The following is a 23,368-nucleotide window of genomic DNA, read 5'->3' as shown; positions in this document are numbered from 1 at the left end:
AAAATGCAGAGCCTACTGGAAAGCAGAAAAAAAGTCTCTTGCAAGTCAATAAAAACAAATTTAAATATTTTCATACTTTTAACTATCTATTTGTAGATCTGCTTCCACAAAACTTCCAGTGATACTAGCCACGCTATGGCCTTCTGACTTGACAGTTTCTTTTCCTTTGTCACACCCAAGGATGCACTTAGATGCAAACTAAACGCACTGAGATTAGTCACATCTATTGTTGAAACAACTTTGCAACGAAGTGGAAAGTGAATACTCACCATTTGGATAATCACCATTTTCTTTTCTCTTCTGTGATTTTCCCAAACTCTTACTTCTTGACCATGAGAAAAATGTTCCCCTTTTTTTCTTCTCAGTATCCTCCTCTCCTGACTCTTCATTTAAAGATCTTCCTGACTTTGATTTGCCACTTAACTACCACAAAACAGAATTAAATCATTGGTTGGATCACAGCTCTAAGAGTATTACCTAAAATAAACCTTCCTACGCTTCTTCCCAAAACAAGAGTGTGATGGTCAGGTTAGCTGTCATCTTTACACCACTCACAAGCGTATACGACAACATCCCTCTCTGTAGCAATCAAAAAAAACCAAAACCCAGTGGAAACAAAAAGAAGTATACAGATGGAAATGTGCTACTCGGTAGGGAGTACAAAACGGAAGGTGGAAATAAGCCGCAGAAAGCTCCTGCAAATATGAAAGAACTCTCCACAGCTCACCAGTAATGCCTAAGTTAACATGAAGAGGACACTTGCCTTGCTTTTAAAACACAGAATTTCATTTCAGTATTTCAGATATTTTTCCTAGGCTAGGCTTGAACATGAACTGCATTTAAAGACAATGACAAAGTATTGTTTAACATTTACAAGTATAATCAAAGTATTTATTAGTGCTGAAGAATACAAACATCAGGTATGTTTGATATTAAACTAAACTTGCTTTTAACAAGCTAGTATTCTTCTTAGATTATTAGAGTATTCCTTAAAATGCTACTTTTAAAAAGATTCCTAGTCATAAAAATACATAATAGCAGATGGGCTGATGTGTAGTGATTGACACAAAAAATGCAAAGTTATAATTTACCCATACAGTTATGTAATACTATGGTGGTATTATCTACATGAAGAAAAAATAAACTCTAAATAATGTTAGGAGACCGGTAAGACTTCTGATCTGATTTTTAAGAACTGTATCTGTTTTACACAGAATTATCTTAGTTCAGTAGGGGCTAAGAAATTTAAAAACTATCCTCTGCAAAGATGAGTTAGATTAGGTTAAGCATCCTCCAATAACATCTCATAAAATGTCTGCTCTCAGCAAAGGTTAAGATACCACACCTTAATTCCAATATTCAATCAAAATAAGCTTCTGAACTGATGCATTAAAACAGTCCTAATTTTTTATTTGTACAGATATATTTAAACGATAACAAAGATTTAAAATTATATTCAGGAAGTCAATCGCTAGAAATCTGATTAAAAGGTACAGATTTTAAAAAAATAAGTTTTTTCCTGAGTGCATAAAGATTTTGTAATTATATTTGCCAGCACCACTAAACAAACATTCTAATTGTTTCCTATATGTTATCTTTGATCTTCTGAAGAACTTGAAAAACATTATTTAAGAACATAGTTTTCAGATAACAACAAAACAAAGGTAACCTTTTTCGGTGTTGAGATATTGGACTTCTCTGAACTGATACTGTGTTTAGAAGTGGGGCTGCTGGGAACACGCTGAGGATCAGGAAGAGGTCGACCTTCTACTTCAGCTAAGATGCATTCTTGGTACAGGGGGGATTTGAGAAAGCGAGTATAGCTATCAAACTTCATCAGGTTAAATATCTGAAATTAAAATGCAGTGGATAATGGTTACATAGCTTAAATAACACACCAAGAAAATGAAGCTATCTCACAACAGCCAACTCCCGCAAAATTTAGGGCATTAACCTGTAAACAGCAGTAGGCATGATTTTGTTTAGACCTGGTTAAGTACACTGCACCAATTTAAAGTGAAACATAATTCGATCTATTCCCTTAGCACAAGTTCAGAAAAATGCTATGATTTGTGCAAAATGCATGAGAAGCTGAGAAGCTGTAGAGTTTTGACAACACTATCCTCATAGCCATCTTTTACTGCATTTATGCCTTTGTACATTCTATGCAAAGCACACAGCAAGCTATCCATTTTAAATATTATTTGAAGATTATTATATCAGTGCTATATGTGACAGGATTGAATTACATAAGTGTGTTTTAAGGTAGCTGTGAGCAAGAAAAGTTTATGGTCTAAAACTCAGGAATATTATACAATCACAATACACAATACCATGCAATGATACAAGATACACTAGGTTAATTACTGACGTGGGGAAGAGCAAAGAGTCCTTTACAGTATTATATGCACAATCATAAAGAAAAAAAGATCAATAGCTTTGGAAGATTCAATAATCAAGGTGCTGTAAAATCAAGACCTCGAAAAAGAACAGTTTACATAAAATGGCTGCTCTGGGCAAGATCAACATTTATCTTTAAATACATAGGAAGGAAGCAGCTCTACACCAGGCCTGGAGCAAATGTCTGAGGCTAATTCAGCCAAAGCTAAATTTAGGAAAGTAAAGGAAGAGAATTTCTTTATTAAATGCTAAACAGAGTATTTTACTTTCTTGTTCCATTCTTGCAAACCTTTAGTTTTAAGTGAATTCATACTTTTACTTTGTATCTTCTCCAGTGGTTCACTTGATCTGAAAAAACAGTATGAATGCCACCTTCTTTGGACGTGACAAATTCCCTATAAGTGAAGAACAGTATGTGCCACACAACTAGTTATGGCATTCACAAAAGTCTACAGGGAAATCCATCACTAAATCACAGTGGCCCAGTTGCACATCGAAATAATTTTTCAGGTTGTGTCAAGACACCGTTCTCAACAAGCATTAGCCCAAAGTTTTTCTGGCAAACAGCAAATAACACAGAGAGAACTTGACCCTGCAGAGTCACAAAAACCGATATTCAAACTGCATGCTGACTTCCACGTTCCTGCCTTCCTCACATATATTCCGATTTCTGCTCAAGTGCTACCTGTCATGTTTGTTGGGCCTTCTAATGTGCTGTTTTCCGCACGGTAAGTTATGGAAAAAATACTTTTGTAGCGTTAGTTTTGCCAGCTTAATGTGCTGAAATGGCTCAGCACAAGGCCTGATGTGCCCTCAATGCAGTGTCAAAGAGATAATCCAGTGTCATAGATTTCCCACTTGAAAAACTGCTCACAAAGGGGAATCTCTCTCTCACACTATGAAAAATAAAATCCTTCTCTGACCACAGGTACGCTGGCAAAATTCAAAGAGACAACTACTTTCAGAGCACACATGGTTTTCAGGCCAAGGCTCAACAAATTATTCAGCACACACAACACACGTAGCTTCAAAACATTTCTTGAGTTCTGTTGAGCTCAAAGAATAATACTTTTGTGTATTGCCAAAACAGCGTAAAATACAGAACAATTACAAGAAATCAAAATGCCTCAATCTCAAGGACTTACAGATACACTGATACGAGGTTATTGGGGAAAAATGCTAAGTACAGTCTGCGAACACCAACACAGATGCAAAACCCAAGCTAACTGAAAAATACAAAATACTTCATCTGTCCTTGAAGTTTTTAAGAAAATGAAACTTAGAAGGTTACCTTCCTCAACAAATCACAAAATTTTAAGCTAAATGCAATTTGTGCCTCCCAAATATAAGACATGATTCTACAGCACAGCTAACACTAATACCCTAACTTTAATACAGTTTCAGGATGAAAACCAAAGCTTTTCGGAGTTGCCTCCTGTCACAGAATCTAGCACCAAATGAAGATAAAATTGTTATTCCATGATAGGTAGGAAGACTAAAGGAAAATATTGCAGAGAACTAAGAGACAAAGGAGAGTTACTGCAAAGATGAAGTCTGTAGATTAAATATACTTAATACAATAAAACATTCCAACCTTTTAATTTTGCTGGACAGTGTGATGACAGCTTAACTAATTTACCTTGAGATGATCATCATCTGCCCTACTGTTGCTAGCCCACACTACATCCCCAATTTCCTATATTTAGCATTATTATCATATTAATTTACACATTTGGAAAAATCTAGCAGATGCTATTTCTTGTTCCTACAAATGAGAATGAGAAATATAGCTTACAAAAGTGTAATTTGAACTTTACACATAAACAAGGGTAGAAAAACTTACATGCATTTACACAACTCTACATGAAGTAAATGATCTTTTATTCTTATTTTAGTATCTTCAAGTGACCTACACCGCCTTGCACCCAGAAACACTCAGAATGCTTGTTCTTATTCTATTCTAAGAAACAGTGAAACCCTAACTAGGTATTTTGGCTGCATCCACGCTGTCACATTAAAGCATCTCTAACTCTAACAACAGGCTCAAGGGCAAATTTGTCAGACTATGGACAGAAAGCAACTTCCAGCAGCTTTCCCAATGGGCAGTACTTGAGAGGTAACACCCTCAGAAGTCCTTTCCAAGGCACTTTCCCACACACACTTGCGCAACTCCACTGCAGCCTTACAGAAACACTCCCTATTCCCCACCATCATGTAACACTTATCTGACAACCACCACAGATCAGCGCCTTTGCACTCTATGCTCAGTGCTGAAATCTAAAAAACTCTTGTGAAAGACCACAAAAACCAGAGCCTTCGCATTATTAAGACAGTGTCACCACCACAAGCTGAATGTTGGCAGTCTGTGGGCATGTTGCAATAACTACACGCACCCAGAGTTCTGCGTTCCTAAGGTCATGCCACCTATCAGGACCACAAACTGACCTACTGCAGAACCACCACTTAGTGAAACCAAGATACTAAGGGCCATCAAGGCAACTGATCACCCAGCACCGACCTCAGCCAGGCAACACACCATTAGTACCTCAGCTGTACCAGCACCTAGCTCCAAGGCTGCTTACTTTGGCAAAAGTAACTCTCATCCTGCTTCACCTAGTTTTTCAGTGGGAAGAACGGGCCTGACTGAGGGATCTGATGGCAGAACTACAGAGGCATTGATAATTTGAGAGAAGCAGGTGAGGTCCAGACAGGCCACGTGGCTGGGATTAGACCCACAGCAGCACTTCACATCAGCATTGTCACCCACTTTATAAGCCCTCCAACCTAAAGACACAGCATTTTCAAAGAAGGAGGAAAACCTGCATCAGCCCAGCCACCAGACTCATAAGAACACCTTCTGCTCCACCAAAAAACTGGGAGAGGATGAAGAGGAATTCAGGCTCGGGCTCCACAAAGCCAAGATGAGGAATACATGAAAAAAATCTCTGGGAAGATCATGGCTGGTAGTTCCCACAGTACCCCCAGGCCTTCGTAGGTGCATGGAGGGTAGCTGTAACGCTAGAAGCTACCAAACCAGCAGTTAGCCCTTCCTGTCTATCTTCACTTTGCAGATTGAGTAAGATACTATACCCACCTGCTCTTATGGCCCAAAAGCACACAATCTGAGGTTGCACTAAGACTGTGACCTGCTTCATTTATGCAGTTAAAGCCACAGCCTTGATTTCTAAATAACATGATCTCAAAATTATTCCTACTAATAAATTATTAGGGTAGGAGTTACCAAAGAGATTACTTAGGAGAAAAAAGAAAAAACTTAAATTCCACAGAAAATGTGAAATGTATCCTATTGTTACATAACTGTTCTGTTCTAAACATTAAAAATTATTTAAAATTAATCCACTTCTAAGATATTCAGACACCAACAGTTTTAACCAGCTCTTTGTTTGACAGTTCTATTAAAGCACAAGGGAAGGACTCCTTCAATACAACAGACATATTTTACAAACCACTTTAACCAAAATTAGATGCTATTTGTGTGCACAATTGTCCACTACAGAAAAGAATAAGCAACCATATGCAAACACCATATGCAATGTTATTGACCACATGGCATTATTTACTTGCACTAAACTTTCATTTCAATAATAGTCTTTTTCAGATTATTTTTTAGTTAACATCGTTTTTCCATACATATGCAGATGTACAGAAAAAGTCAAGACACATTCCATTATACAGTGTCTCCCTATTCTGCTAATAGAATCTATATGATCTTGACTTCTCTCTTTTTATGCACAGTAAAACATACAGCATGTGAAACTACTTTTATAGATTTTAAAGCACTTCAGTGGAAAAGATAATAGACATAAAAGTACAACAGTAATGTTTTCTATGGTTACCTGAAGTTGCTGTTCCTTGAACATATCTGGATGTGGAGAATTGAGAATATCATCTGCCAACTGTGCCTGGCTATCAATATTAACTGGGGTTGTAGCTTTGCTACACAAGAACTTACTGAAGATCTCCCGTGCTCTGTAAGAAAGCTAGAGAAAAGAAATGCTAAATGTATGTTTGCTTTGCAAGCATATTTTTATACAGGTATTTTTTACACTGATATATTCCACACAAACATATACAGCCACTCCACAGTTTCCTTAATATATAAGCATTTTTCATTTGGTAGTTTTTGTTAGTTTTAGTCATATAAGTAGGGCTTTTCCTTGAATATTACAAATATTCATAAAATATTTCTTAAGCAGTAAAAGTTGCCATCAAAATAAAACTTAAAATAATGAAACTATGAAAATAATAAAGGTAAATCACATCAAATCCTGTCTTACAAAGGAGAACGGATTTTTTTAGATTTTAGACCTTTTACATAACAGCTACTATTTAAATAAATCCTCTAAGTTTCAATTTCTAGAAGTTACAAAAATGTAAACATATATTTGGACATTCACTGTTAAAAACATTCATGCTCTGTTTTTAACTTGTTTACTTTGAAACATCCACATTCTGGAAATAATGAAAAAAACACCAAACTGATCTTAAAACCCTTAAGGAGAGTGTTCAGAAAATACACTGTTCAAAGACAGAAGCAAGTGGGAAAAATCTGAATGGTCCCCAAAAGAGCAAAGAGGGACTTGCAAGATGAAACCATTTCCACAGTGTAAACTTGACTAGATTTGGCTGTGGTCTCAACAGAAGTGTTGCCAACCTGCACTGAAGTCACAGTACAAAGAACAAGCACAGCTCCAATAATTTCAATAATTTTGAAGAAGTAACAATTTTTAGTAAGCAACACCATATACTGAAATACCACAGAGACTTACCTCTTTTTTATCATGTGCAGGTACATGGTTAAAATATTCACAGGCCTGCCAAAATAAAATATTTTCTTCACTAAATTCTTTCCGTAGAAATTCCTAGGGGAAAAATAAACAAATACAAAATGTCTCATAAAAAGACATTACTTGCCATTTCAAAAAACAAATTTATAATGCTTGATAAGAATATTAAAGTTTGCTTAATGGTAGCATCTCAGTCAGTCTCACAGTCCAGTTTTCTTCTAAAGTAAAAATCAATGCATGCCCAATATAGGCCTACTGCTTCTCCTCTTTCTCATTTCTTTTTAAACATATACAATTTAGAAGAATCCATCAAGTTACAATCAAATCATTTGCATGTACAAAGACGAAGTTTGATACTGCATGTTAAGTAGCGCATAAACTAGTGAATAAAGTTTTAATAAAAATTTAAATAATTTATAACTACATTTAAAAATTACACTGTTAACCAGCTGTCTTTAATTGCAGTTCTACTAGTATAATAGAGTAGATGTTTATCAAGAAGTGCCCGTAATCAATTCTGTATTCATCACAGCGTCTTTCTGCATCACATGGCAACTACAAAAAATCGTTTATCACTGCCTGCTGATGTGGTTACATGGTTCTCCTTGGAAAATGCATTCCTAGAGAAAAAAAAAAAATAATCTCCCAGTACAACATACAAAAATTAGGACATTAATATTATAGTATCCGAAGGTCCAAATGAAGACCGGGATTCCATTCAGTGGAAAATTGTACAATGACAAAACTGTCCCTGACTGAAATCTGTATAATTCAATATTCTCTCAGTATATGTTCCTTGAAAGCGTTTTAACCACTGGGGAGAGATATTAAAAAAAAAATTAACTTGGTCCTCTAAAAAAATTATCTAGGCATTCATGTAATTGGAACAATGCTTGTTTACACTTTAGAGCTTTAGGTATCAGTGTTTAATTGGCAATTTCATTTTAAGTCAGCCTGCAAGCAACAACCTTCACACAACTGTCACGCTGGTAAGACTCAAGCTTCCTTAATATACAAGGCAGTCCCAGTAAGAGGAACCTTCACAGAAATACTTATTTGTGCTTTTAAGATTTAGACAGAGTTTAGGGAGTCCAACCATCAGAAAGCAATTGAGATAAACTACAATACAGGGAGTCTAAATCCACTAGCAACCTTCTCAGTTTAAACTAAAAGTTCCTCAGATCCCTAATCTGAGACACCAAAGGTATAAAAGACAATCCAGAGAACAGTCAGGGGACCTTTCTGTATTTTACATGTAATTACAGGTTAAAAGAGAATCAAATTACTGAGCAGGAACTGGAACTCAACTACTTACTTCCTCACTCAGTGCCTTCACTATGAATCTACCATCAATCTCCTGCCTGCTTTCTTTCTGGCCACGTGATTTGGGCACAGCTGGCTGTACAACATTTCAGCTTTGTTGGGAAGACCGAGTGGTGCCCCAGTTGGAACATTATGTAGCCCAACCGTTGTCACACATGGCTGGGAAGCTGGAGATGTTGGTTTGAGCCACTTGAGGAGGGAACTTGCAATCAAGTCTCACTTCCTGGATGACTGCTCTAATCAGCAGACTATTATGCAAAATATGAGTATTTGCAAAACATGCAAAATCTTTTCTTCTTAGAGAGTAAATCCTGCTCTGTGACAAAGCTGTCCTCAGGAAAGGCCTATGCATGATGAATTCCAAATGCACAAAGATGCTTACTAGGCAATTGTAAATTAAAATGCTGATGTTCCACTGTTCTTGAATACTGGCAGAAATCTGTATCTTTCAGATAGTCATAGGTGAATGCCTTTGCAGTTCATGGGCTTTCTGAGCTTCCCTTTGAAGGAATATTAACCATTGGCTTCAAACTGGAAGAAGGTAGATTTATATTGGATATTAGGACGAAATTTTTCACTATGAGGGTGGTGAGGCACTGGAACAGGGAGGTTGTGGATGCCCCATCCCTGGAAGTGTTCAAGGCCAGGTTGGGATGGGGCTTTGAGCAACCTTGTCTAGTGGAAGGTGGAACTACACGATCTTTAAGGTCCCTTCCAACATAAACCATTCTATGATTCTATCACTTAAAAAGGCTCAATGATTCGGCTTTATGCCAGACTCTAAGGCACTCACTCTTAAGTGTATGTTTTACTGGTGTCTCAAAAGTAATGAGAAAAGACAACTAAACTATCAGTAGCACTCCCTCAAACTATATCAGTTTTCAGGTGGATTCTAACATCAGATTAAAATTGTATTTTTTCTTTCAGTCTGAGTAGTCATCTCAGTTATCTAAGCAGAACCGCTAATAACTCTTGGGCTACTCTACTAAGAAAAATGGAAAGACAGGGAATATAATATCCAGGATACATTATTTTCCTTTCATCTTCTCTGTTTCCTCAAACAGGTTTTCACTGTTAATGTGTTTTTTTGGGTCCCCACACCATTTAAGATGGAAGTCTGCTTATTAATCATTTGATATTTTAATGTACTTTTGTATCAAGTAAAAGGAGTCTGAGTTACTGCAGATTCCAACAATCTACATCTCTCAAACCATGGGTTTCTTTAGGTCCTGTTTGTGAAAAGTATTTGGGCAGCAAAAGATGTCCTTGTGATTCAGAATCAGCAACAGACTTTCAATGCAACAATGCAAAAGTGTATAAACTTTTATTTCCTCACATGTAAAAGATATGATAATACTTACAACTTCATAAAAGTCCTGCGCAGAAGCTTAATTTATTTTTGCAAATACTCAGCACCATCCCTGCAAGCTGCAGCTTTAACCAGTGCTGTTAGCTACCTTAGAAATACTTTTTGGAAGTAATTAAAAGCCTTTTGCCGGAAGATAAGCCGCTGTATCATTGAAAAAATGTTCTACGTGGCATCCAACATTTCAGTAGGCAAACATGAACAGATTACCAGTTCTTAGGAAACCACTGAAACTACTGCCTCTTTCTTTTTTCAAAGGCTACAGATACAAATATAACCAAATGTAATTGTTTTATAAAATGGGGAAGATGTCTAGAAGTTCAGATTCAAAGAAAAGTACAGCCCTCATTTTTATCTGAAACTTTTGCTATGCATGGCAGTATGTGTATTACTATGAATTCTTACTCAAATGCGAACCAGTTCAAACCTAGATGCCCAGATAACAACTGTGCAACAAGGAACGCCTGTCTCTTGTCCTATGTCAGAATACTGTCAAGGGAGAAAAAATACAGAAAAGTTACTGCAGCAATATCAGGTATTTTGAAAGGCCTCTTACTGTTCCTCCAAACTTACCGAAAAATATTTAACACCAACAGGATCCTGAAGAAGACGCTCAAATGAAACAGCCCAGCTTGCAACTCTTCTCTCTCGAAGTCGTCGGCAGCTCTGTACACTGGGAAGACTAGCATTGCTGCTGAGGCTGTTTTCACTGATGCAGTCTTTTAAATCAGTACTATTCAGCTCTGTAAAAAAAAAAAAAAACCAAAAAAAACACCAAAACAAAAAAACATACTTGTCAATAAAATATTATTCACTTTTACTTTTCAGCATTGTTTACTTGATTTATCACACCTCCTGCTGAAGCTGAAAGTAGTGCAGACTTCAAAATATGCCTCTCCATGTTTATTAGGAGGACCTGCACAGAAAAAGCAGCCCCAACCACCTCTCAATTTTCTTCTGTTGCACTGCAAAGTAAATTAAACGAGTGTCTTAAAGCAATCCCCTGCCAGAAGCAAAATGAGCAGACACAAAAGGAAATCTCTTTTCTTGCTCAACAAAATAAATATTTTGGACAAAATTTACTGCTCACATTCCTCACCCCATGGACTGCAATCCTTTATAAGATTATCCAAGGAAGGTAGACCACTGTTCACCAGAAAGTGGGCAAAAGCCCATTTAATGATAGGAGATAGCAAAATCTCATAGAGCCTTCAGTCAGTAGACAGGGACTCTGAAGCTTTTCATGGAAATGAGAGATTCCTGTTAAATGCAGAAAATTTAGGGAAGGAGTCAACTAAGGAAAATACCAAGGGAAATGATCTAAGTAATGGATGCCTTCCTCATCTGTGGAAAGTAAAGGTATCAAACCATAGATCCTAAATTTATCAGGGTTTCTGACAGGAACAAGGGTCTGTGACTCCCTCCCAGATGCAAGCAACATAGTGCAGCTGGGAACCTCAAGTTGTGAAATGACAGAATTCTCTAGATCTCAAAAAAACAGGAATTTCTTTTATATTCCGAAAGACAAATTAACAAGAGCCCATAAATAATTCAGGAAAACACAACCTCGTGTATGTCATAATTTCAAGTATTAACCCCAGATCATCTTTGTCAATATCTTTTATTGATATAATAAAACAGAGTACCCACAAAAAACTCATAAGTGACCGCTTGTTCACAGAAGAGGAAAGGTGAAAGAAATAGCTGCTCTAAGTAAAAGAGAGAACTGTATACAACAGGGTTCTACTCACAGACTTGTCATTTATTTGTTGTGTGCCCTTTTACAAATCACTGCTCTCCATCTTGCAGTTTACACAAATGTAAAATTGGTATAGTTCTCCTCACAGATACCAACTTCACAGAGGTGATCTGAAGTTTAATTAACTGTGAAGACACAACTAAATAAAGCCCTGAGCTACCTGGTCTGGTCTCAAAACGGACCCTGCTTTGAGCAGGAGAGGTTGCACTGGAGAGACGCCAAACTGAATAATTCTGTGATAAAGGGAGAACAGTAAAGCAGACATTCAATTCCTTGAAAAATTAGCAGTAATAGATGTGAGAAAACAGTACCTTCAAATAAAATAGATGGTATCTTCAATAATTCTATGCCAAATGGAAAAGCAAATATACAGCTCACTATAAATGTAAACTGATTGAGAAAACTGAATTCACAACCAGTAAGAAATGGTCTGTTCTTCACAGAGACATTTCTACTGGTGTTTATTTTCCTCACTTAATCACCTGGACTAACTAAAGCTATTTATAAAGATAAGAAAAAAACAAACAAAAAATAGTTTTAAAACTTCATTTTTAAATGTATTCTGTAGCTTAGAAATATTTACTCAGATGTAACAATTAACTACTACAAATTTCTGTAAGCAAAGCTATTGTTTAAGACAAAAATAAGTCAAAATAAGACAAAGATACAGAACTAGATTAGGGAGGAATGAAAATGTAACTTTATATTTTCAACAAGGATAATATTTGAGGACCATAATAACACATGAGGTATATAAATATTTTTCTTTGCCTAATCGTTACATTAATCAAAGCTAATTAAAAACATTCAGCAAATAATGCCAATTTTTCTTATAAGAAATATGTATTCATTTTTTTCTTTAAGACATATGAAAAAGCGTAACTAAGTCAACTGTTAGCTTCAGTAGAGAATACCTGTCACCGCAGTGAAACTATTGTGAAAGAAGCTAATGTGAATCTGAAAAGAATTGTATCTAAATTTATTATCTGAAGTATGTTGCTTTAACTCTGCAGGTGGATACATTTTATTTTACAGTCCAGGATATAAATAGACACCCACTTCTTGATATATCTGGAACAGTTTCAGATACCGCCTCACTCCTAGAGGGTTCAATCCCCAGTGTTCTCCAGTGATGAATGATGAAAATTTCCTTTTTTCAGAAAGGTAAACTCATCCCACACACCAAACCGTTTAAACCTACTTGGCTGACACAGGGAAATTAGAGAGTAGCCACACAAAATGCTCAGCTCTGAATCCACAAGTCACAGCGCCTTAGGACTCAGAAGGGGATACAAAATGGTAGGCACAGCAGTCATTAACAGGTCAGCTTCGCCTTCCTCCCTCTAAGTGGCGGCTGTTCAATTTCCCTATGGCAGGCAAGAAGACCAAACTGCAATTACAGTCTCTGGGTGTTTACACCAGTGGGTGACTGCTAACTACCTTTAATTGCTAGCAGCTGCTCACGGTCTCTAGCTTGTCAGAGTTACATTTGCTCTTAAACTACACTGGGTTCTCGTTCCTCTGATATGCTGCAGACTCTGGAGGTCCCATGAAAACAAATGAACCAAAATAAGACTCCATTTTCAACAACTTCAAGAGCTCCTGGCACAGGTCGTCCAAAGTGTTAAGGCAGCATTAAGGAATTACTCATTCACAGTAAACTGTCTCTGTTCTAGTGGATTTTATTTAGCTAATTCCAGTTTTTTTCAGAAAGAACTATTGGAACTCATACTCAACCCTGACACTGCTTTGTTTTCCCTTAAAGCAAAAATGCAGTTGGTTTGCTTTTAAAATCTGTATAGATTTCTGCTGGGGTACCTATCAACCTGAAAACACCACAGAACAAGGCTGTTTCCCAGAAAAGGCTTGGTTATTCTAGTTACTTTTACCACATGTATCAACAGTTGCAATTAAAACAGCTACAACCTACTGCATATAGACCATTTAGAATCAGCAAAAAAGAAAGGTCGGATGGGAAGGAAAAAATCCCACCAACTCTTAACAACAGTGTGCAATTTATCCAAATCATGCTAAATGAAGACTGTGTATGTCATAACTCCTGCTCCACTCCCTTTGCAGAGGAATGTTTCTGATGTAAGACTTCAGTGTCAGGTTTCCTGACTCTCACAATTCATGCATTCCTAGGTACACACAGCCCACCTTGAAAAGCAGGAATGCAGAAACTTTCCAACCGAGTCACATATTTCATCCAATGATCACTCTGTGATGATTGTTAGAGGAAACGTAGAGTCCTGATTCCCACCCTCAAAGGTTCTAACCGCAAGGCTGTTGTGCAAAGTGGCCTCCTCTCTCTTTTTAAGTGTTTAAAAAAGGAAGATTAGCCACTGGGAATCCCAGGATGCCAAAGGAGCCAACTCAGGTGCACGAATGATGTAGCAGTGTGTGGAGTTTCCTAATGCCTGCCTCCCTTTCTCCTTAGTGCGTGGAAGCATTAACGCATCTTGCATTACCTGTAAAAAGAGGTAAGTATCAAGTATCCTGAATCCTAGGGACCTAAAATTTCTGTTCTGTTCAAGAACAACCATACCTAGCGAGGAAGCACTACTTTCTGTGCAAACACATTCAGGTTCATTTATTACCTTCTGTAAATCGAGAATTGACACACAATGTTTTCTAAATATCCCGCAGAAAAACAATCTTTTAATGTTTACACATTCTGTGGAGGTTCTTGGTTTTGTTTTACAAAACCAGCATTATGTAAGAAAATACACGCATTTAATCAGCTAAAATCTTGAATGTATGCAGAATAAGATGGCTTTGAAAGTTTTGATTTAAATAATACAAAGCAGTAAATCTGAGTACAATTAATTAAGGATGGTTTTCTGTGCATTTGTTTGTAAAATCTGTATGTACTTTTAGACCTATGAATAGGTTTTATTATTGTGAGAAGCTAGACATAACTCCTTGTAATCATCGAAGTGCAGAAATTCATATAATTAAGATATTCCAGTTAATCACTAAGTACATTACCTGGATAAAGCTGGTAAGAACCACTGTGGTGCCACTTAATCAAATACTTCAAGCCATTCACTAAAAGCCATCCTTCTGAATCCATACCAAGTTCAGCTGTAACGTCCTGGAACCCATCGGGTGCAGATTGGTCTTACTATACGGCACATTGTTCCTCTGCAACTTCGGGATAAGGGAAGCAAAAGCATTTCCCCCAGCAATTCCTGGTAGCCTCTAACACCATTCTAAACAAATTGATTCTTTACCCTCATGGCTTCAAGCAGAGGAAAGCAATAGTATACTTAACACAAAGCATTCTAAAATGCTACATAAATAATTTAAAGAAAAGACCTTTTGCCACTGCTGCTAAAGGAACCTGAATTATTTATGTTACAGTGGAACACAGCTACAACAAGCATGCGCTGCCAATGTAACTGAAAAATAAGTCATATACCTGCTGCAGGAAATAATCCATCTGTATTTATAATGTAAACAGCAGAGTTTTGTTTTATTTTGGATTTCCTTGCGGATTTTTTGCTCTACCTTCTTTAGTTAATTTTTAAAATACAGTTTTACATTATTTATTATTGTGAACACCAGCTTCCTTTCAAAAATGACTTTAAGAATGCTTTTCCTTATGAAAATTCTTTCCAGGTGATGAATACTAAAAAATCAGCAAAAACTACAGCAAAGTAGTACCTTAGGAAAAAGACACGCACACAGTATCTGTTATGCTTAAGTATTTGGAAATAACAGACTTCAGCTTTGTGGAACTGATCTCTGTAGGGAATAGCAGGCAAGAACTACCTTAGACTTTCTCAACAGCTCAGATATCTCACCGCCTGTCTGTCTGGGACATGAATGATGATGTACTTCTATTATATGTCCTTTGACCTTAAGGTTTTCCCTTTGTAAAGCACCATCTAGGTATCAATAGCCAAAGTCAGACATTAGCTGGGGCTATTGATCATCCCTGTGATGATTTAGATGGCACAGTGCTCAAAACATCCGCCACAGCCAGCATGCTGTGTACGCACTCTCACTATTCCCACAGTCAGCAGGAACATACAGTTTCCAAGATAGGAAGTGGGAGAAATCTGCTAATTACAGGTCATTGTATTAACATATAATGGTTTCTGCTATTCCTAGAGCATAGGCGCTGCAGATTAACCGATCTATAGCAGTGATCTTGCATCTAAGCATTATTACAATTTGCATTCTCATTGTCTGCAATTCATGAAGCAAATCAACTACAGTTAAGGGTTCCTACTGGCCCCCACCTCTGGAAACAACACTATTTTAAGTACTTTTATCTTTTACATGTTACCTATCTTGCAAAGCCCAAGTGCAGAGTTTTGGCTAATAAGAACATCCCAGCCTTGCACAAGCTGAGTCACCACGTAAAATAAATGTAACAAAGGGTATAGTTGGTTTCCAATGCCTGGCTCTAATGTAATAAAGGCTGTATGACATGAGGCTTCATTGACCTTGGAAAGAAAACATACAGAGAGCTGTCACGCCTCCTATTATGCTGAAGAGATGTATAAAACCACATAAAATTACTTTTCACACATAAGCTTCCCTTCCTGAACTAAAGGCTATCAACAGTATTTATAGTAGCTATTTGTATGTACAAATACTATTTATTAAGATTTAGTCTAGGAAGGGAAGTATGCACTGCTATACTAATGGTTACACTAGTGCAAATTTCTCTAATCTAGACATGCCCTAAAACGTGTAAATCTGTGGATCTATTAACAAATTAGTGAGATTAGAGAAGACTGAAAAATTTCAGTGCTGTGACATATTCAATAGAAGTGAAAGCCTGAAAATGTAATTCAGACATGAATCAGAGCTTTTTATTCAATGAAGCTCTAAATGAAATAAATTAGGATTTTTCTTAGGATTCACTTTTTCTGGTTACAGTCTCTCTGGTTCTTATTTTTCCAATCCACTTTCTAGGTATTTAAGCATTAATACAATATTACTTAGGATAGCTCAACTACCCCTTTTTACATAAAATACACTACCCCGCCCCCAAAAGTAGCATATAACAATGAAGAGAGAGTCCATGTTAAATCTCCAGCACTAGCTGAAAAAATAGGTCATGCAACTCAGCAGAAAAATACATATAATTTATTGTCTGTTCTTTCACCTCTGCAACCTACATGGGCTTAGATTTCATGACTTCAGAAAACTGTATAGAATTAATTGTTAAAACACAATTACCTATGGAATTGGAATGAAATACACAAGTCATATTGGAAGAACTCAAAATAAGTCAGAACTTTAAAATAAATTTTCAGATGGAAGCATAAAAAGCTTGAAGTGACTATCACATGAGTACTATCATAGAGATCTCCAAGTTTGGGTAGGCAACAGAAGTAAAACAATTTTCATTAACATGGAACAAGAATCTTTGTGGAGACAAGAGGCAAGCACATTCCACTTTAGCTACAAAGCATCAATCCCTCAGCACCTGGAACTCAATTCAACTACATACACAAACCAAAAAAAGTCTGTGCTTTGTCTTGATTTTTGTATCAAACAGGTAACATCTGGGGGAAAAAAAACCAAACATATTTTTACTACAAAAACATAGGCTGCATTTTAGAAACAGAAAGCAGAATAGACACAATTATTTTCTGTTTCCTTCTTCTGTCACTTTGCAGACAAGACAGATAGAATATAGAGTCTATCTTCTCATCTAGACAGAAATACTGTTACATCAGTAGAGAAGGAAAATACCTGATAAAGTCGGTCATCCATTGGAAAACGGCTCTGTCAGAAGGACCAAAACAGTGACATTTCTCTCAACTGTAGTTTCAGTTTTGCAAGGAATCAGAAATTAGGACATGATGGAGTTTTGCAGGTAGTATTGCTAATTTTGCATTTACATTTGCATGTAATATAAAATATTATCCTTACCATTCAAAATATTTCTTAATTTCACTGCTCTAACTACAGCAACATAGTTTGTCCCCTTTTTATTTAATAAAATTGTCTTGTACTATTGTTAAAGAATAGCAAAAGTAATAATATTTGTGTAAGTGAGTTTCTTTGCAGGACCAAGTGAACCAACTCCTGCCAAGCAAGACAAGTGAGAAAAGCCATCTCTTGTGCACGCTAAACTATACAAATTCCTTTATACCATTAAGGAACCATACTTAAACTGTTTCAATTAACTTCAAAGGTTCAGAGAAACCATCTTCTAATGTTTAACAAAGAGTGGCATTAAAGCCATGTTAACATCAAAACAAATAAGCTTAGGTGACATAAAGAGGAGTTTATTTAGAAGTACTCCAGAACTGCAAAAGCTCCATGCTGGGATTTTACAAATACCAAATTACTTACCCCCTTCTCAAAACGCATCACACTGTAAAGAAAATTCAACCTCGACACAGCTTACAACTTATGAGCTAGAGCATATCTCTTCAAAAGCAAACAGCGTACGTAAAAGACAATAAAATACAGAAGACGACTTTATCTACCATCTAATTATACAAAAGTCTACCGGCTCTGCCCCCTTATTATTATGAATGAAGGAGACTAGTTACAATAAAAACATGCATATCTAGAGAGATGTGCTTCCAAAAGAATTATGGAAATAAATCAGTGCAAGTATGTGAACATAATCCTGCAATATTTTCACTAGCACAGTTCCCAAAGAAGTCACGGACTTCTGCACCACTTTGGACTCACATCTTGTAATGCATCACCTTATTTATCACACAGTACATTGCTTAATGTGGAAAATGGATTCTTTTTTAATATAAAAGTAAAAACAAGCTTCAGCTTACCTCCATCAGAAACAGTTGCTGACTGCAATAAGAAAAAGAGAAATATGCGTTACTTAAGTTTCATGGTATTAGAAACCTCTGAGCTTCAAATATGTGAAGTGTTAGCTACTTTTGTCATCTTATTAACAGATAATATGAGAAAGGAAAATCTAAAGAAACCAGCTGTTGCTTTCTCACTGGTGTTTCCTCCCCACCATGAAATTCACCACAAGCCCTTTAACCACTGTCCTGGAACTTGATCCCACAATATTTACTGGACAAAGTACTTCCTGCTGTGAGTAGCTACAACAGTCCTTCTTCGACGAATAGTCAACTGGTTGGTATATGTGAGAAAGCAGGTACCTTAACACTGACCTGAAATAACTTAAAATGAGAACACCACCTCGTAATACTTTATTTTGCTGCAATATCTGGAGATATGTGGAATCAAAATTAAAATTCGGTATTTCATCAGTCAGATGACGTTAAAAACGTCCCCTGCTGATCACTTCTGACTTCCACAGAGCCAAAAGGATGTTAAAAGTGTTTCCAATAAGCTAGGTAAGAACTCCTCACCATCTCTACTAATATTTTACATCAAATTTTCAAGGACAGTTAGTCTTCTAGTGAAATGTTGAAGTTTATGTGCTAAACTTCTCAATTTGATCACAAATTACCTCAAGGCGGCTAACACTTCTGTAAAAACAAGTAAGTGACCATTTCCCAAACATGTACTCCAGAGCTTGCACTTCAACACTCAGCTGAGTGAAAAACTACAAGGGCAGCTGATTTTTAGATTGAAGTTTGTATTGATTTTAATCACTATTAAAAAAAATTATTATCTTAATTTGGGGAATCTTTTCTTGGTCATTTAAAGTATCCTTGAACCTTTAAATAACTTTCTAAATAGTTAAAAAGAAACACTTTTGTTTTGTACTGCTCTTTAAAAAGGTAGAGAAGAGTGCATTATGTATCTACAATATTTCCAAGACGGAATACACACAGAAGAAAAAAACATACATACATAAACAACTCAAAAGAAAAGCTATTTCTCCATAGTTTGTCTGTATTTTCCAGTCTTGGCAACAAACACTCCCTCTCCCCTTCAAAATCCACAAAAACCTTAAAAGAATAATATCTTCTCCTATTCTTTTAATTTGTATTTCACTGCAGGATTTCCTACTGCTGTTAATACTATCTGAAAAATAATATCACCTGTTATAAACTGCTGTGGCCTCAACATTCAAATCATCAGCAGAGGATCTGATCTCGTTTTTAATACAAGTATTTTGGAACTTTCAAAGTCGAAACTAGTCCCTACTGACATCATTCCTCTGGTTCTAGTTCAGATAAACACAAATAAATCTTTCATGGAGAAGGTCAAAAACATGATGGCACTTCTTATTTAACTACACAAAAATAAATGCTTCTGAATCTGGGAAGCATAATAATATAATCAAAAGTGTATCCAGGCCTCTTACATTTTTTAATGTTTCAGATAGCAAAAAAGTACTGCTTTGGGTACAGTTCTTCAGTGAGGCTCAGGACATCCTTTCTACTTCTGTTTTGCACATAGTCTAGCAAGCATAGTATGCGTTCAGAAGTTGTACCTTAATTCTTGCTTGTAAATTAGAAAATTTAATTTACATTACTGAACTCTGTTTTATAAATATGATTGCTTCTAATTTCTTATTCACATACAGTACAGAACAGCTGATGAATAAACTATTTCAATGTCATTTCTCAAAGATGATAGAAAGGGATGAATCAAAGCAAAGTAACAGTACCAGTTTACACAGTAGACAGAAAAAAATAAAAATACTTTCAAAATGTATTCATTTTAGGAATGATCATTTTACTTTGTCAGCTTGCATGAACCTAGATTCAGACACCAAGCACAATTCTCCTCCATGTTTTTGAAAGGTATCAAGTAAAACGAATAGGATTCCCATAACAATAATCATAATATTTACACTTCTATTTTCAAAAACTGGGAAGTTAACTATTGTAAAATATAATTTTAAAGGAAAAATTGTGTGATGTCATAGAAAAGCTCAAATATTACTGTAACAACACCACTTAATTACGTTCTATGGACAATGAGATACTGTTTTACCTCAATCCATTTAGCATAACTTAATGCAGTGACCTTTCTACTCACCATGGGTTGGTTTTTTGTGTTCATTTTAAATTCTTTGTGTAATGCACATTGCATTACATGTATCAACATCTTAAAATCTCTCCAAGCAAGGACTTAGTTATTATGTTTAAACATTAAAAAAAAAAATAAAAGAGTACCCACAGGAAGAACACAATTTCTTATCTAAATATCAACCACCTATTTCTGTGCTATCAAAGTATTTCAAATTTCCCTTTGGTTTTGATATAGTCCAACTTTATGTTATTTTTTTTTTTACATTACATTGTCACTAAAACTACTCAGCACGTTCCAAGCATTATCAGTTTACTTCTGTAGATCACAGAATAAAATTTATTTTAAGAATATTTTTTAAATTCATTTATGTAACTGAACTAAATCCATCAACAAAGCCAGCTAGCAACTTAAGCTTGTAATTATTGTGTAAGAATTTACAGTACTATGTTCAAAACATGTTTGCGAGTACTTAGAAATCTTAATATAAACCTGTCAGAAACTGCATGGAGTTCACATTTAGACAAAGCAGTTTCTTTTCTAAACTGTTCAGCTGAAACTTGTCTAGATTTGTCCAAAGGTATAAGTTGCAAGACCAGATTTTTTTTAAATGCTATGATGATCTCATTTTAAAAATTCACTATATGTTGGGGGCTGTTTTTCATTCTTCAGCGCTCACGCTTACCACCATTGGAGGCTCTTCAGGACAAAATTTGATCTACTGTACATATAAAGTTTGTTTATTTGATGAAATATAACACTTACCACATAGGTATTAAGAACTACCTATTAAAAAAACATATCTATTAAAAAGCTGTAAAATTTAACAGTTCCTGTATGCAGCCATTTCTGAAAGATAAGGAAGGATAGAGTATGACCCTGTGCCAGCTAGGGCTAATGTGAAGATTTAAGAAAATGTCATTCCAAATGACAGGACATACCTGTATTCATTTTGTGAATGTACATATGAACTATCACCCAGAGATAAAATCTAATTGTATTCAACCCTCAAATCTTTCACAACCAGATAAGAACTGAAATTAGTTCTTCAAAGTACCCTGACTTCCAATTGGTTTAGGAAAAAGGCCATGGTATATGTCAGGACTCTGATGGTAACAAATTACCAAAATTTAAAAAATGAATCTAGTTTAGGAAAACTAAAATGTCTTCCAGTATATCTCTTCGTGGGAACTCTGCTGGCTCATCTAGCTGGATTAGCAGCTGAGCACACACCACAAAGGTGGAGGATGCAACTCCTCCCTAGACTTCAGGTCAAGATCTTGATCCCTGTGATCCAAGTGAGGAACCCAGTGCCAGGGCCAGCAAGCTGAACAGTGACTTCCCAGGTATCATACACCATAAAAGATGTTCTAGGTCTCTGTAAATTGGCAAGTGCTTCAGCATGTATTATATAGCATAAAGTTCTGATTAAGAGAAAACATGTAAAATTTCTCTTTGTATCATCTGTATTTGCTAGGTGGAAAAACCAGAAGGGCTCATGAGTTTTTTGATGTCATGTTCAGGATTTGCTTGCAACAAATCTAAAAGAAAATAAGTTTACAATAATTAACCAGGACAAAACTACTTTGTGAGTACATAAACCTTTTGTTGCAGTCTAGAAGTCAACAATGTAGTATCTTGCACCAACAACAAGGCAAAAAGGGAGAGAGGGCATGAAGGAGAATAATTCATAATGTTGAAACAGCCTATAACTTTTAGCTTTCACAGTCTATAACCTGCTAGATGTGTGCACCACTGCATGAAACTAGTCTGATGACATCTTTCAGTTGACAGAAACTGTTAGCCAGAAAATCCACTTACTTCCATTTTACATGGACCAGGTCACAGGAAACTAAGTACTATCAAAGTCTGACATAAAACCATGATGCAGAAAACCCAAAAACACCCCACCCAGATCCCAGACATGACATTGAGCAAATAAAACCATGTGTACAGACTACCCATGTAACACAATACATAAATGTCCTTTTTCTCCACCTCAAAATTTGTCGTTCAAGTCAAAGTCATGCTCAAGCACTTGAGAAGAGCAAAGGGAAAGACGGGAATAGCAGGAAGGTTGACAGATACTGGGAAATGCCAGGCCTTAGCAATAAAATGGAGCAACATGAAATCATCTGTGCTAATATACTGTGGGTGAGTGCCTTCTTGAGTCAAAAAAGATATATATATTTCCAACTGCTTCTGAGATGCAGAGGGATAAAATCTACAAGGAGACTGAAGAAGTATTCCTCTCTCCCACCCTAACGATGACAAAATCACAGACTAAACAGAAACATCTATTTATTCCCTGTGCATCCAGAAAGATTCAGAGAAAAAGGGATCTAAAATGACCTCTCTATGTGTCCTTTCTAAAGCACACTTTCTTCCAACACAGGCAGGCATCGACTTTTTGCTGTATCCAAAGAATTCTCTGACTGCTGCCTTCAGAATCTGTTAGACTTACCTAGTACAACATTATACTACACACTATTTACATTAATTAATTAAGCCTTTCAGCTTGGAATAGCATACCTAGCTCCACCAACCCTCTAAACTGATTTTCTTAGATTATTTTAATATACAAAAGAAGTTTGGGAAGCTTGTGCTGCTTACAAGATGAAGATTTACAGACCGAATACAAATAGCCAACTTTGAAATCTGTCACTTGGCTCAGGGAAAGCCTATCACTCAGTCAACTGTCTGCTTCCATCAAGCTTTGTTCAAACTCCTTATTAAATCACCTGAAGCAACTTCTTTTGCCAAGGTATGAATTACGAGCAGGTCCCTAGATCTTCTGTCACATTACTCCAA

General features: G+C 36.3%; 1 protein-coding gene across 5 annotated transcripts in view; it reads right to left on the bottom strand.

Annotated features, from left to right (window-relative positions):
• Positions 1–23,368, bottom strand: part of RGS12 (regulator of G protein signaling 12) — an 89,937-nt gene that overhangs the window by 25,966 nt on the left and 40,603 nt on the right. For all 5 annotated transcript variants that reach the window (XM_074587460.1, XM_074587462.1, XM_074587461.1 and 2 more), the window contains 6 exons: positions 18,427–18,448; positions 10,471–10,640; positions 7,191–7,283; positions 6,258–6,401; positions 1,670–1,849; positions 270–423 (listed from right to left, as the gene is read on the bottom strand). In XM_074587460.1, coding sequence (XP_074443561.1) covers positions 270–423; positions 1,670–1,849; positions 6,258–6,401; positions 7,191–7,283; positions 10,471–10,640; positions 18,427–18,448 — 763 coding nt within the window. The remainder of the gene's footprint in view (positions 1–269; positions 424–1,669; positions 1,850–6,257; positions 6,402–7,190; positions 7,284–10,470; positions 10,641–18,426; positions 18,449–23,368) is intronic.

The sequence above is a fragment of the Larus michahellis genome, chromosome 5 (assembly GCF_964199755.1).
Source record: "Larus michahellis chromosome 5, bLarMic1.1, whole genome shotgun sequence".
Classification (NCBI taxonomy): Eukaryota; Metazoa; Chordata; class Aves; order Charadriiformes; family Laridae; genus Larus; species Larus michahellis.
Note: the sequence above shows the minus strand (reverse complement) of the source record. Positions and strands in the feature narration are given on the sequence as shown.